Genomic DNA, 15,747 nt, shown 5'->3' on the forward strand with positions numbered 1-15,747 from the left:
TGCCAGTATACCAAGTAATTCTCATTAGCTCAGTCATAAATCGCATAGTGTACATGCACACCTAGCTACAGACACGATCTATCATCACTGCTATGAGATGACAGCCGCAGACACACGAGCACATCACAGCCAGCAATGACAGTACAGTCCCCGCCCTCTAGCCAATGAAAAGTTGCGCCGGCGAGTCACTGACCAATCAGAACACTCTCTTCCTCTCCTTGTAAGCAGAGTGACCCGGAAGTGATTGCGCACACGTGACAGCCATGAGCTAGAGCCCAGCGGTCCTTACCATGAACCTGTTACCGAGGAGCAGTAAGGAGTTCTCCTCCAGCGAGTACTGGGAGCAGTTCTTCAGGCGCCGGGGGGAGCGGGCGTTTGAGTGGTATGGAGGCTACCTGGAGCTGTGTGCGGTGCTGCACAAGTACATCAAGCCTAAGGATAAGGTGGGAGCGCGCCCCCTACTGCTCATGCTGCGGCACAGTGTGTGGAACTACATGTCCCAGCTGCTGGTTTAGGACTGTATTTACATGGTGAATTTGCGGAGGGTTTTGAGAAAGATCCTAAACCAACTGAAATGCAATAAGTGTGAACAAGGTTTTAAAAACTCCATGTAGAAAAAAATCTGTTTGGGCTTCAGGAATTAAGATAAAATAATTCTTTAGTGTTCCCACCATGGGGACATTCAGAAACTAGAGGGTGTATTTATATATTGGGGTAAAACCATATGTGATATATTACATGCAGTACTGCTGCGTATTATAATGTGTTGGTGGTTTTTATAGATGAGGTGGTGGTAACATTTGCGTTGTTCAGTCCGTTCGTCTGGTCCGTCATAGGAATAGATGAACAGACCTGTCTAATGACAGACAGCAATGGATCCTGAGGGGCCCCTATTGGCCTATGTGGATCGTGTCCGGTTAAATGTGTGATAGAAACATTCTTCACTTGTAAAACACATTCACACTAGCGATGTGGACCCGAAACATGGAAACCTTGTCTGCTTTAAAAGCAGTTACCCCTGGACCCATAGACTTCAATGGGGTCTGTCGGTTTCACTATAAATCTCAGCAGAAGATCCCCTTTGCAGGACTTTTCTCTCTGCCGATTTTAAGCGAAATCTCCAACGCAGCCCTGTATTGTAATCTGCTATAATCCATAGGCACAACCTGTAGCTTTGATGTGATTTCTAACGTGACAGAGGTATTCCTATGAACATGACTATATAGAAATTCAGAGTCGATGAAAAGTTATACACTATTACAAATATAAAAAAAAAATTTCTAATAATTTTAGTGTTGACAGTCTGTTGTCTTGATCTGTTGCCGGTTAATATGGCTATAAATGCAGGACCTTTCTGTGGTCTGGTACTTGTCAGGTCTGGTTCACATCTGTGTTCAGTATTCCGTTCGGAGAGTCTGCTTGGGGACCCCTCGATTGGAAAACCAAACGTATTAAAAAGCGGTGAGCAATGACAGTCTACTAAGACTAATGGGGTCTGTGTGGTTTACGCTCAGTGTCCACACAAATCATGTGAAGAGAAAAGGGCTGCAAGAAGTACTTTTCTCTCTGCATGATTCGTGCGGTAAACACATGGACCCCATTATAGTCTATGGGGTCTGGGTGCTTTTCATTGCTCACCGCTTTTTAATGCGTTCTGTGTTCTGTTCGGGGGGGTCTCCAAGTGGACTTCCCAAACGGAAAACCAAACGCGGATGTGAACCAGGCCTCAGAAACCCAGCCATGATGTCCTTATTGTATCCAGGTTATCAAGCAGCGGCACTACGCGTACAAGAAGATAATTCCTCTACAATATGGAAATCATGGATGGATTTTAGATCATGCGGTGCCGCCCAATCCCCTCCCCCCCCCCCATTCTTTCACCCCCTTGCCATTCCACCTTTTTTGCGCATGGCAAGTGGGTGCAAGAATGGGGGGGAAGGGATTGGACGGTATACCAGGCCTAATAAATCTGCCCCTATGTGTATATTCTTGAGTCAGACGACCAGATGATGGCGTGCTTGAGTTCTTCTCATATGAATACTAATACTCATGCTTGTCACTCTTGCCTTATTTCTGCCAGGTATTGGTTGTGGGATGTGGCAACTCCGAGCTGAGCGAGCGACTTTATGATGCCGGATGCCAGAACCTGACTAACATTGATGTAAGTGAGGTGGTTATTCGACAGATGAATGAGCGCAATGCCAGTCGCCGACCCAACATGACTTACCAACTGATGGATGCCACCAAGACTACATTTGCAGATTCTCACTTCCAGGCTGTGCTGGATAAGGGGACGCTGGATGCAATACTCACCGACACCGAAGCTGGCACGCTGGAAACGGCTACTAAGTTATTGACTGAAATTGGCCGTGTCCTCCAGTGTGGTGGACGCTACATGTGTGTATCCCTGGCACAAGCCCACGTCTTGGAGAAGTTGGTCACACAGTTTTCTCAAGGAGGATGGATGGTTCGTATTCACCAGCTCTCTGAGGGCAGTGGTAAGGAGTCTGATAGCCAGTTTCCCTTGCCAGTCTTTGTCTTTGTGATGACTAAAGTTAAGGAGATGCCAGGTTTCCCTCAAGTCTTGGAGATGATGCCAGATGATGAGGGTGGAAAGTCATTGCGTTGTGGAAGCCCCAGTGAACTGATGGACATGGTGAAGGAAAGACAGCGCTACGCACTGATCCGAAACCGCTTGAACCAGAGCCAGAGCTCTCCAGAGGTGTCGCTGGAGTTGTGTGATGGGATTTCTGGAAAGACACGTTATACCTTCTATGTGGTGGATACTCCGACCATACGAATTTCTCACACCAATTATTTTTCTATATTTATCAGTGAGTATTTTCTGTAGCAGCTTTACACACTTTAAAGCCAGCTGTGTCTTAGGCGCTATTCACATCTGCGTTCGGGTGTCCGCTTGGGACCCCCCGGACGGAAACCCACAAACATTAAAAAGCAGTTACCTGGGAAACCCACAGACCCCATGGACTATAATAGGGTGGGTGTGGTTTCCGCACGAAACCTGCAGAGAGAAAAGTCCGGCAAGCAGCGTTTTTTTTCTCTGCATGTTTCGTGCGGAAACCACATGGACCTCATTATAGTTTATGGGGTCCACGAGTTTCTTTAGGTAACCGCTTTTTATGTGTATAGGTTTCCATTCGGAGGTGAACCGGGCCTTAGCTTGCATACATTTTTAATAATAAGTCATGATAATACATATTAAAAAACAAAACCGTTGAACATATTTTATTTTTTGGTCCCAATGGTAACATAACATTAGGTAAGTGGTAGCACTGATTATTTGCGGGAATAGCCACTCTGTTTAGTTCTGCTGTTGCATCACACAGCTTGCAATCTCACTGAGCGTACCAGATCTCCTGTTCATACAGCAGGTTCAGACTTTACGTCGTGTGATGTAACGGAGGACGACAGAACAACTAATTCAAAACCTATGTTAGGTCCCACTAGTTTTCCAGGTCTCTGTTGTTTGGGTCTACACAGGGACTCTGTCTGCTTTAGCAAAGGGGTTACCTGTGGATTCCATAGACTATAATGGGGTCCACCGATTTCCGCATGGTCTCCGCCAGTTTTATACTGAAACCGGCAGAAAGAAAAGTCCCTTGCAGGACTTTTCTCTCGGCCGATTTCAAGCAGAATATGCAGCGGAGACTCCAACACAGAGTCATTTTTCACACAGTTATTTTTTATCACATACCCACAGGATCGGTGATGATGTCTGATCACTGAGGCTTCACCACCCCCTACTCAACACTAGGATGAGGATTCTGATTTCTTCTCATAGTATGGCTGCAGTGAGGAGTTAGAATGAAGGAGCGGTCCAGCATGGGCAATGCTACTCCATTCATAGTCTGTGACAGAACAGATTCTGCCTCAAAATCTGTGACCCGTTCCATCCTGAATTTGCCTCCTGTTACATTAAGTGGGAGGCAGAAACTAACACAGGACACTGGAAGAATAAATGTCAGGCTGGATTTTGGCACGGGTTCTGTGGCTGATTCAGGAGACGCTCCATTCATCTGAGGCTAATCCGTAAGTAGAAGCCATGGCACAAAGCGTAGAGCCAGGGAGTGTAGAGAAATCTGAAATGGAAATGACTCTTTATTTTCCAGTGTGTGAACAGGGCGTCTTCTGTCTGCTCCATAGGCATTGAATGAAGCAGCGCAGACTTGTTTAACCACGACTACATACAAACTCCTCATTGTGGTCATAGTGAGGGAACATGGTGGTTTTGGGACTCTTATTATTGTGGAGGTCCCAGTGATGGGTAGATTATGAATATCAATTGTGGTAAAACTCCTCTAAATCAGAGATAATTGTATAATGGATTATTTTCATTCCTGTCTTCTACATCTTGTACATATTTTACAGTCCCACAAGGAAGGGAAACAGAGTGGCTTTTCGGTTCAGAAACAGGACGAAAGCAACTGGCAACAAGTGTCGGATTCCGTCGTCTGCTAATTGTGGCCTTGCATAGAGACCAGGAGTATGAAAGCCTGGAAGCCATTCAGGCAGAGTTGTCTACCAAAGTGCTGGAGCTCGCTCCTCAGGGGCTGCCTGATAATCAGAAGGTGAGGCTTACCCAATACCATTATCTTTACAAAGGGGATCCCTTATAGCTACTCAAACTATTTGTAGTCGGTGAAAAATAAGAAATGATCCATAAGCAGAACTTTCTGTGAAAGTGGCAAAAAGCAGCGATGCCGACAGTCATGAAGCTGTGTGTGAACAAGTGGCTACAGTAATGATTATTCAGACTCATACAGCATCAGTGATTGCAGGTGATAAGTTATGTTATCCCTGTGCCAGTGAGAAAAGTCCCTGTGCAAAATGTGTGACTCTGACCATGAAGCCATGTTTCACTAAATTAATGATGTCTACTTCATTAGTATCTGCAGCTCCCAACAGCTAAAGAGCCTTAGGCTGAGTTCAGACAGGGTTTTTTTGGTCTGGAATTTGCCGCCTCAGATTCTGGACCAAAAAATGGGTAGCCGAGACTGGATGCCGGTGCACTGCTCTGGATTAGGCCCAATGAATGGGCCTAGTCAGGAGGGAGTGACTTCAGGTGGACGTCTGCGGCTGAATCAGCCCCGGAATCTGCCTGAAGAAAGAGCATGTCGCTTCTTTTTTTCCCACGAGTGGGAGCAAACTGCTCATGGAAAAAAGAAATGACCGGCTCCCATTGATTTGATGCAGAAACTTTTTTTTTTCTTTTTTTCTTCATGATTTTTGTGCCGGTATTGATGTGTTTTTTTTCAAAAACTGCAAAAAAAGTGTTTTTGTTTTTTTTTGCCTTCCATTGGGTTTTTCAAGGAGGAATCCTGCTTGTGACTCCCATTGAAAAGAATGGGAGGCAAATTTTGAAGCGGATTCTGCCTCAAAATCAGCCTGCAAGAAATTGTGAGAACATTCCTTAAAGAGGATGTTTCATCAGATTGGGCACAGGCAGTTCCATATACTGCTGGAAAGCTGACAGTGCGCTGGATTCAGCGCACTGTCTGCTTTCCCAATCTGTGCCCCAGGTGAAGACCTAGCGGTCCCAGTACTGTAGCTCTTTACAGTCAGAAGGGCGTTCCTGACAGTCAGTCAGGAACGTCCTTCTCCACAGCAGTGCCTATCACGCTGTACTGTGGAGCGGGGAGGAATGCCCCCTCCCTTCCTGATAATACTCGTCTATGGACGAGCACTGTGAGTAGAGGGAGTGCCGTATACGGCAAGCTCTGCTCATGCCGGAGCGTACACGCCGGCACTCCCCATTCACTTCAATGGGACTGCACGGAGTGAAAGAAGCAGCCCATTCATTTCTATGGGGAGCGCTCGTATCCCCGCTCCCATAGAAATGAATGGAGCTGCTTTAGACGCCGCTTATTCTGAACGTGTTTTACGTTCAGAATAAGCTAGCGTTTACTCAGTGTGAATGCACCCTAAGGCTGTTATCAGACTGTCTGTCATGTTTCACAGACCAAAGCAAATATCCAGCCTCATATATATCTTTGATAGGAGCTGATCGCTACCCATGGATCAGTTATTAACAAGTGAAGCACATTCATTCAGACTTTATCACAACCAGATCAAAAACCGCAGCAAAGCTGCATGCATTTTTTTTTTTTCTGTAGTTTTGATTTGGTTATAACCTCATCAAAACTTAGTTGTTTTTTTTGTATGTTTTTTTTGTCAGTAGATTCCCTTTAAATGGTTCTAACTATTATAATTTCATGTTTTCTTTTTATCACCTCTGATGCATTGCCCAGATCCTGTTTTTGTCAGCTGGTGGAGACATTGGAACCCGGACAGTCCAGTATCGTGGCAAGAGTGAATTGAGCGGGGAGTACGTGGTTGAGGATGTACGAGGAGATGGCACAAGCTATTTTAGGCGACTCATTTTCCTCTGCAACCAAAATGTAGTTCAGTCTGAGGCTCGTCTACTGCCGGTTAACACACAAATTGGTAAGATGGGATATTTGTGGTGTTTTAAGGTTTGGAGGTAAACTAAAGTATTGCTAGAACCTTGTATTTTTCATATTGAATGATTCGCTATGGCTGACAGTGGCACATATGTCAGCAGTGCATATCAGGGGCAATACTCCTAATATACATCTGTTGGAAGACGCAGATGTGCCCTGAAAAGGAGGCTAGAAGGGATAGAACACTTGGGGCCCCTTTCTAATGATCGGTGGGGGTCCCAGAGGTAGGATGGGAGATAAATATCCAATGTTGGGCAGCCCCTGTAACCGCTGGTAGCTTATTACATATTAGGTTATATATTAACAAATTCTTAGATTATACTGAAGAAACCATGATATACCTGCCTCTGGTTATACAAATGATGTAAGGACTTTGTACCAGCTTTAACATTCTGGACACTTTTAAGTACTCTTGTCCCTTCTTATCCAGGTCAGAAAAAGAGGAGAAAAGAGAAGAAGAAACAGCAGCAGAAAGCAAACGACAAGGTAGAGCCTGAGACTGCACATGTGATCGACAAGAGCTACCTGTGCTGTGAACACCATAAAGCAATGATCTCTGGCCTGTCACTTCTTCGTAATCCTGGAGTAACCGAAGGTATAACGTGATGCTCCATAATGATGCGGATGTCTGGGGTTGGTAATCTGGAGATAGATGCTAAAAAAAAATAGACGGTGTTGCATGTACCGTATATACTCGAGTATAAGCCGACCCGAATATAAGCCGACCCCCCCCCCCTAATTTTACCACAAAAAACTGGGAAAACTTATTGACTCGAGTATAAGCCGAGGGGGGGAAATGCAGCAGCTACTGGAAAATTTAAAAAATGAAAATGGTCGGAGTTTTTGGGTGCAGTAGTTGCTGGGGAAGGGGAGGGGGTGTTTGGTTGTCTGTCTGCCCCTTCCCTGAGCTTGAGGACTGGGTTTTTTTCCCCCACCTGGAACTCAGCCTGGCTGAATATAGGGTATCTGCAGTGCTCCTATTAATCCCTTCCCGACGGAACAGGAGCACTGCAGATCCCCTATATTCAGTAGACCAGGCACTCTCAGACACAGGGATACCTAATGTGTATCACACTAATTTTCTACGTTATATGTAAAAGTTTCTTTCTTTTTTCACCATTTTATGGGATATTCTATATATATTACTATTGCGGGAGGTCGTAGACCCCCCCCCCCCCAAAAAAAAAAAAAAGCGTGGGGGTGTCTTTTTCAGCACCAAATCTGTGCTGAAGAACTCGGCTTATACTCAAGTATATACAGTAAGCGGAAAACATTACAATACCTGTTATGTAGCGCCCTCTAGTGTGTAGTTTCAATTCTGCTCTTAAACTAGTCTAGGTGTGAAAATATGTGATGCTGCTGCGTTTTTAGGAATTGAAAGGTTAATATCTGAGACAGAGTTTCCAGCATAGCTGGGTGGCCAGAAGTGAAAAACAGTGAAGGTACTGCAGAGCTGAAGCTTCTTTATTCTCAGGGTCAGGGGGCCCCTACTAATCCTTCATTGATGGCTTATCCTAAGAATATCCCATCACTTTATGAAACCTCCTTTATTTAAATGAAAAAACAAACCTCTGGTGATCTAGCTGGTTTGTATAGCACTTCTAATGTATATGGGTCTGTGTTATAGATGTATGGCGCTGCTGATTTTAGTAGTGTGAAAAACTTTGTGTCCTTCTTCTTTTGCAGACCAAAGTATATCTGTATTGGTGGTAGGGCTCGGCGGAGGCAGTCTGTCTCTCTTTATCCATGACTATTTCCTGGGTGCACAAGTTGAAGCTGTAGAAATTGATCCTGCAGTGCTGGATATTGCCAGCCGCTGGTTTGGGTTCTGTCTAGATGATCGACTAAAGGTTCATCTTGCTGATGGTCTGGCTCATATAAATGAACTGGCAAAAAAAGGTAAGCGTTCTTGGTATGTCTGCTCAACAATGGGTTCTGTATCTATGGCATCCTGCTGCATATACACACTTGATTCTATTACCTAGAACTCATTTTTGCTGTGGGCCACATGACCGTTATGGCTGTAAAAGGCTGTAGTAATTCTGTAACTGTATAAATGTAGCTCTGCCAGTTATGTGTAGTTACATTTATAGGCCGTTAAAAGCAACAATAAGGCTGCTGAGGGGAGGGCTACTTTTATTAATGTCAGGAATTTGGGGTTATTAACTAATTTTAGTAACTCCATGTCCCTCACATTAACCCCTGTGTGCCCCATATAAGGGTTACTAATATGTGAGACACATGAGGGACTAATACAGGACCTCAATGATGAAGATAATTATTTATTACCTGCATATGTCTCACATATCAGTAACCCTTATGTAAAGCACACAGGGGTTAATGTGAGGGACATGATGGGGTTAACTGCTATTACTATGAGGCACATGGAGTTACTAAACTGTAATGTACATAACCATACTTTTTATTCACAACTGAGGATAAAAGTATGGACCTAGTGGCATGAGGGCGGGTTCACACCTGCTCCCCGATCTCCGCTTTCAGGTTTCCATCTTCTGCCCGAGAAACTGGACAGGAGACGGAAACCAGCAGTCACTTTTCATCTGAATGGGTTTGAAAAGTGTCCGCGCGTGAGTTTTTCTGTGGTCTCCGTGGCAAAACCGTTTTTTTTAGCTGGACACACAGTCGGACATGCAGGATTTTGTGTCCAGTTAAAAAGAAAAAAAGAAAAAAAATATTTTGCCATGGAGACCACAAAACGCTCATGGGCAAACTTTTGTCCTCCTCCCCACAGCTGTGGGCCCCCTGCACACAGTATTATATGCCCAGCAGTGCTCCCACCACACAGCATTATATGCCCAGCAGGTTCTCTCGCCCTTCCCCTCCCCCCACCCCACAGTATTATATGCTCTCAACAGCCTCCCCCCGCTCCGGGGCTATTATTATATTCTGGAGTTTTCTCAGACCCCAGGCTATAATAATCCGAGGCCTAGGGAAGGTCAATAAAAATACTAAACACTGATACTCTCACCTTGCCTCACCTTTCCTGGGCATCCTGGCTCCGGCTGTCTGCAGGATCTTCGGCCATCTCTGCTGAGGCCTGTGATTGGTCCTCAGCGGTCACGTGGGGGTGTACTGGCGTCAATACGCCGCTGCACCCCATGTGACTTGTAGGGCCTGATCACTAGTGCATTTCTGAATTGAATAACCAACGCAGATGTGAACTAGGCCTAAAGCTGAGGCCCCACGTTGCAGAAACGCAGCGTTTTTGTTGCAGTTTATTTGAGCCAAAGCCAGGAGTGGATTGAGCAGAAGGTACAAACATAAGCACTTTCTTCATGTTTCCCATTCCTTTTGTAGCCATTCTTGGCTTTGGCTGAAAAAAAACGCAGCAAAATCTGCAACAAAAAAGCTGCGTTTCTGCAACGTGGGGCCTCAGCTTTAGGGTGTTTCTTTTCAGGTGGTGACACACTGTGTACCCAGGTGTGGCTATAGCCAAATCCAGTTCCCAGGTACCAGTGCTGTCACTTTGGGGAAAGTGCGACACCCATTAATTCCTGGTGGTGTTTTTGCTGTTGCCGCACAGTCAGGAATTAAAGGGACTGTAATTAATCTGCGTTTCACTTCTAGAAAAGTGAAAGTACCGGTGGCCCAGGACTGGATGCGGCATCCAGATACATAGTGTGTCACCATCCTGCTCACTCTGCTCCCTGTCACATACATTTATCTCTAATTCTAGGTTACATGTGTACTTACATGAGTTCTAATGGAAAAGTACACGTGTATTCAGGCAAATAGTGGTAAACATATGTGGTTGGGAGCACAGTATGGCAGCACCCCTGTGTTACAGTTTGTGGTATGACTTTAGTGTAGGTGTCATCAATATTAATATTATTGCGCGGCACTCCGAGGACCTCATCTGTGATTTTTTTTTTTTTTTTTTTTTTTTTCTTAAATCGACACGCCAAACAAAAAAGGTTGCCTACTCCTGGTGTAACAAAAACCCCTTTAAGGCCCCATTCACATCTGCGTTTGGATTTCTGTTGAGGAAGTCCGCTTGGGGACACCCCAAACGTTGACCTAATCCGCATTAAAAAGCAGTTACCAGGGAAACCCATGGACCCCATAGACTATAATGGGATCCAAGTGGTTTCCTGCAAGCTCTATTTTTGTCTCCACATAATTTGTGCAGAAACCACATTATAGCCATGGGGCCCAATATGGTTTCCTTTGGTAACTACTTTTTAATGCATATAGGTTTCTGTAGGACTCCCCAAATGGAAACCTGAACACAGATGTGTTTTTAATGCATCTATGTGAATCCAGCTATTAGGATGCAGAATTTAAAGTTCTATTAATAATGTTTGGTTTATATTACATAGAATTTCTTTAATTTAATTAAAATATAGTTTAAGGTGATTATATGTGTATTCGGTTACTGAATTATGACGTTTTTACAGTATCTTAGAATTTAGAGCCCCACTTGAAAACTCGCCCAGGGCCCCATTTTGCCTAAAACCAGCCCTGGTTCTCCCTACTCCATACTGCATCACATGCAGACCAGGGCACACAATTCTGGTGAATACTTGCCTTTTCTTCCTGCAAAGTGCTGATGTGGCGCCCGGCTCGTTGACTCTTCTATTGTTCTTTTGCCTACCGTTTCACCTGCACTACGGTACCATAAGCAATACCATAGAGTGGGAGACTGCATAGAAGGAAGGACATTAAAGGAGGTGCACAGCCATCAGGGCTTTGCAAGAAGAAGACGTAAGTATTTAATTCTCTACACCTGGAGACAGTAGTGTGGCAAGAGGGGCCTATGACACCCCCTGGTTTAGGGGCCTGGGCACATAGCTGATTGTTCGGTCTTTCACTGGAAGGTCCACAGCACTCCCCAGCTATAGAGTACTGGGGATCTTCCAGCCAAAAACAGAACGAAGTGATGTGGCTTACTAGCCCACAACACATAATTAGGCTCCCTTTTATTGTGGCCCCACAGAGAGAACTGCCTTTTTTTTTTTGGACCCCCACACAAGGATATGTTAAGCCACTACCTATTGGATTATTGCAGTAGGTAGTGGCCAATAATTTACTTTATTATTCACACTCTTTTTCTGGGCCAGCCTCCACTGCCGCCACCAGGGCGCGCTATGCCACACACTGAAGAACTCTTGGGGGTGGGGGGGTGTAACATTATGGTATTCTTCAGCATCAAGCTGTAACCTACATTGCTGCCTAGATGTATGATTTCTGAATAATGAATGTGATCTAAAAATTGATTTCTGTTTGTTCTTTATTAGAGATGAGTGAACACTATGCGAAACAACCGTTTCGAATAGCACGCTTCCATAGAAATGAATGGAGGCGGCCGGAACGCAGACTTGGCCGGCCGCTTAACGTGCTACGTCTACGTCTATTAATTTCTATGGGAGCGTGCTATTCGAAACAATTGTTTCGAATAGTGTTCGCTCATCTCTAATCTTTATTCATGTGTTTTTTTTTTTTGTTTTTTTTTTGTTTTTTTTTGTCTCCCTCTTCCCCGACCCCCCCCCCCCCAAAAAAAAAAAAAAAAAAAACAGAGGCATGAACTGTATAGTAAAACTTAGCCTTGCATCCCCAACCCAGTATACCAATGACATATAATAAGCAGTATCCTCTGTGCATTTTTACAGCGATATACAATATTTTCTTCTCTATATCTCTGTGTAATCTCCATTCCTTCCTGCTACCACATGATGTTTCTAATTTATTATATTACCTTTCATTATGTTTTATGTTACTTTGTTCTGTAAGACTAATAGATTCTTATTATTTACTGATCCTGATGTATAGCTAATCTTACAGGCCACAGCTGCATACACAGTTCTCAGCTGAACTTTCTAAGCGTTTGCAGCTGGCTAAATGGCTGTCCAAGCTTGATTTGGTAATTTACTTTGTTGGCTGGATCTTTAAAGGGATTCTACCACTAAATCGGTATTTTTTTTCTGCTTTAGACGTCGAAATGGCCTTTAGAAAGGCTATTCGTCTCTTACCTTTAGACGTGGTCTCCACTGCGCTGTTCCTTGGAAATACTGTTTTTTACCAGTATGCTAATGAGTTCTCCTGCAGCAATGGGGGCGGGCCCCAGCGCTCAAACGGTGATGAGGGCGTCCCCACTGCTGCCAGAGACCTCTCTCCAGCGACGCCTCCATCTTCAGCTGCATCCTCCCCTTCTCTCGCCGTCTTCCTTTAAGCGTCAGCTACGACGCCTGCACAGTCGGCTCTGCCAGCGAGACACTAGTAGAGCATGCAACCATTTTTTCGAGGCCACAATTGTGTGCACGCGCAGTACGCTCCTCTAAGTCTAAAAATGGCCGCTGGCCGGCATGCACAGTCGGCTCTACTAGTGTCTCACTGGCAGAGCCAACTGCGCAGTTGTCAGAGATGACGCAGACAGAAGACAACGAGAGAAGGGGAGGATGCAGCTGAAGATGGAGACGTCGCTGGAGAGTTCCCTGGCAGCAGTGGGGACGCCCCCATCGCCATTTAAGCTCTGGGGCCCGCCCCCATTGCTGCAAGAGAACTCATTAGCATACAGGAAAAAAACGGTATTTCTAAGGAACGGCGGCGCAGAGACCACGTCTAAAGGTAAGAGACGAATAGCCTTTCTAAAGGCTATTCCGACGTCTAAAGCAGAAAAAATACCCATTTAGTGGTAGAATCCCTTTAATCCAGATGCCATACAGTAATGTGATACAGTAATTCTCACAATGTGGGATTTACTGTAATGAGGCTATGCTGCATTTCCCTGTTGGTTTGCCAGGAGTGCCGTAGTACACTGAATAAGCTGAAGATACTGTACTTTCTGTACTTTAGATCCCTTTGTTCTTATGATCATCAGACATTCATCAGAGGTCGTACAGTCACCACTTACGTGGTTGGGCATATCTTGGTGTCCCAAAGCATTAAAGGAACTTGGCTAAGCTAATAAGTGTGTGTATGTAAATTGTGAAGCAGCTCTGAGCTTCTGTAATATGGGTTGTAGAAGATAAGTAATGCAGTGTATGTGCAAGGTATTCAACGGTGTACATTATTATTATTATTATTATTATTATTATTATTTTATTTTTTTCAATTTCCCTTCTCCCTAGGAAAAGCGTCTTACAACGTGGTAATGTTCGATGTAGACAGTAAAGATACCAGCCTGGGTATGAGTTGCCCACCTTCTGCTTTTGTGGAGAAGAAGTTTTTACAAAACGTTCACAAGATCTTGGAGGATCACGGTAAGGAGATTTAGATACAATTTGGTTCTATCTGGTCTGAGAAGGTGACAGGCAGAGTGCTGGAGTCCAGATATATCAGCCCCAGGTTTCTGACCTATGTGTGGTCCAGGGTGGATCTGGAGTAGACCTTAGTCCATGTGCAGATACTTGGCTTATTACTTAGCCAGAAATAGGCTGCAGATGCTGCATTGCGGCGCAGTTCCATGAGGTGAGAGGAGGTGTATGGTTCTCTCCTGTAATCCTGAGTCTGGTGAGACAATACTGCGCTTGTTTTGTTTGTGTGGCTGGTAGTACGCCACATGTATTATCAGTTCTGTTTAGTTAGTTGCTCAGACGAGCAGGATTTTTATTTTTTTTTTTGCCTGAAGTTAAGGCTGTATTTTGTTTTGCTCATTTTGTGCCTGAAGTGAAGGTTTATTTTCCTTTTTTTTTTTTTTTTTTTTTTTCTTTATATAAATAAACCAGTTTGCTGCACATTTTGACTGTTTGGGTCCGCACCACTGCTTTTACCGAGCTTCCTTCCCCACACTGAATATGTTTAATTTCCCCACCTGCACCTCTACTCTGGTCCTCTATATAATGTTCACATGAGTCTTGCTCCCTGTTCTCAGTTGACTGTAGATTCACATGTACTTTCCCAATGAGAATATTGTAGAGATTTGTCTTTAATATTCCCTTATGCGCTACTGTCTCTTCGCTATTGTACATTTCAGCAGTCAAATGGTTCACACACATTACCTTTCTGCTAATGACAAGTAGTAGCACCAGTTTCTACTATCTATACGTCTATGGACGTTTGCAATGCATCTTTGCTTCACACTGTTTGATGTCAATGTTACCTCGTCTACAACTTACAAAACTCCATCTTCTTCCCTTATAGGAGTCTTTATTCTTAACTTGGTCTGCCGTAACCCTGTGTTGAAGGGGAAAGTGATGGATACAATTCATGAGGTTTTCCCTCTGATTTATGTGCAAAAGATTGAGGACGAAGTGAATGAAATCCTGTTCTGCCGGCCTGTTTCTGGTCAAAAGCGGGACCTCTCTGATCTAAGACAGTCTGCAAGAAGTTTAGAGAAACAGATAAAGAGACCAGACATGCTCTGGGATGAAACCTTTGTGCTGGCGGACATGTTCAAATCAGTCCAGATTATCTAAGATGGCGTGGAAATCACTAATGGTCACCCTAGCAAAGTAATCCCTGGAGAAAATACATGGACACAAGAACACCAATGTATAGCATATCAAAATCTTGACAATTTAATAATAAAAAAGTCACTTTTGATATATTGGTTTTTATATCTGTTGAAAATTTATTTTCAGTTTAGATCATACTTTATTGGAAAACTGATGAATGATCTAATAATGTTATTAAAATTGTCTAGAAACAATTTTTGTACCATATTAGGGAATGCTCTGGAAGACTTGTCCTGTCCTGCATTGCGCAACCCATTGAATGGGCACAGTGTAATGCTTAGTTTCTACAGTGGGTGGCGCTGCATGGAAATCGGACACTTACTGTACCAGGTTTCCACAATGATTACAGCCGATTTTCAGGGGACACTTATGGTCAAATGAATCTTTTAACAAGTAGGAATTATTATTTATCACTTAAAAATTTACATAGTAACCTAACCGAAGGTAAATCATTACAGGAACACTCCAGACAAAACTAATCCATTGCATTATACTTGGTGCAAGACCTGAGGGGAGTAGGAATTGAGAGAGGTTTTCTACCTTACCCCGAATGCTTTATCCTCAACAGAACTGCTCTGTGAGTGAGTAGTGTTAGACTCAGTTTTTTGGTCAGGATTTTGAGGACGAATTCGCCTCAAAATCCTGACCTAAAAGACGGCTCCCATTGACATCAATGGGAGCCGGTCAGGTCTTTTTTCCAGGAGCCGTTTGTTCCGGCTCCCGGAAAAAAGAATGGACATGCTCATTCTTCAGGCCGATTCGCCTCGTGAATCCGCCTGAAGACACTCCCTCCTCCGAACTATGCCCATTCATTGCCCGACTGGATGCCGCTACACTGCATGGGCATCTAG

The 15,747-nt window shown here is 44.2% G+C and overlaps 1 protein-coding gene across 1 annotated transcript; it reads left to right on the forward strand.

The window, feature by feature from the left end:
• The first annotated feature begins 258 nt into the window (after nucleotides 1-258).
• METTL13 (methyltransferase 13, eEF1A N-terminus and K55) lies at nucleotides 259-14,949 on the forward strand. Its single transcript, XM_075286394.1, has 8 exons — nucleotides 259-443; nucleotides 2,081-2,834; nucleotides 4,390-4,589; nucleotides 6,270-6,465; nucleotides 6,913-7,077; nucleotides 8,169-8,381; nucleotides 13,571-13,702; nucleotides 14,583-14,949. Exons 1-8 carry the CDS (start codon nucleotides 291-293, stop codon nucleotides 14,855-14,857), a joined length of 2,088 nt encoding a protein of 695 aa, XP_075142495.1. The 5' UTR covers nucleotides 259-290; the 3' UTR covers nucleotides 14,858-14,949.
• Nucleotides 14,950-15,747: the final 798 nt, after the last annotated feature.

Source organism: Leptodactylus fuscus, chromosome 9, assembly GCF_031893055.1.
Source record: "Leptodactylus fuscus isolate aLepFus1 chromosome 9, aLepFus1.hap2, whole genome shotgun sequence".
Taxonomy (NCBI): domain Eukaryota; kingdom Metazoa; phylum Chordata; class Amphibia; order Anura; family Leptodactylidae; genus Leptodactylus; species Leptodactylus fuscus.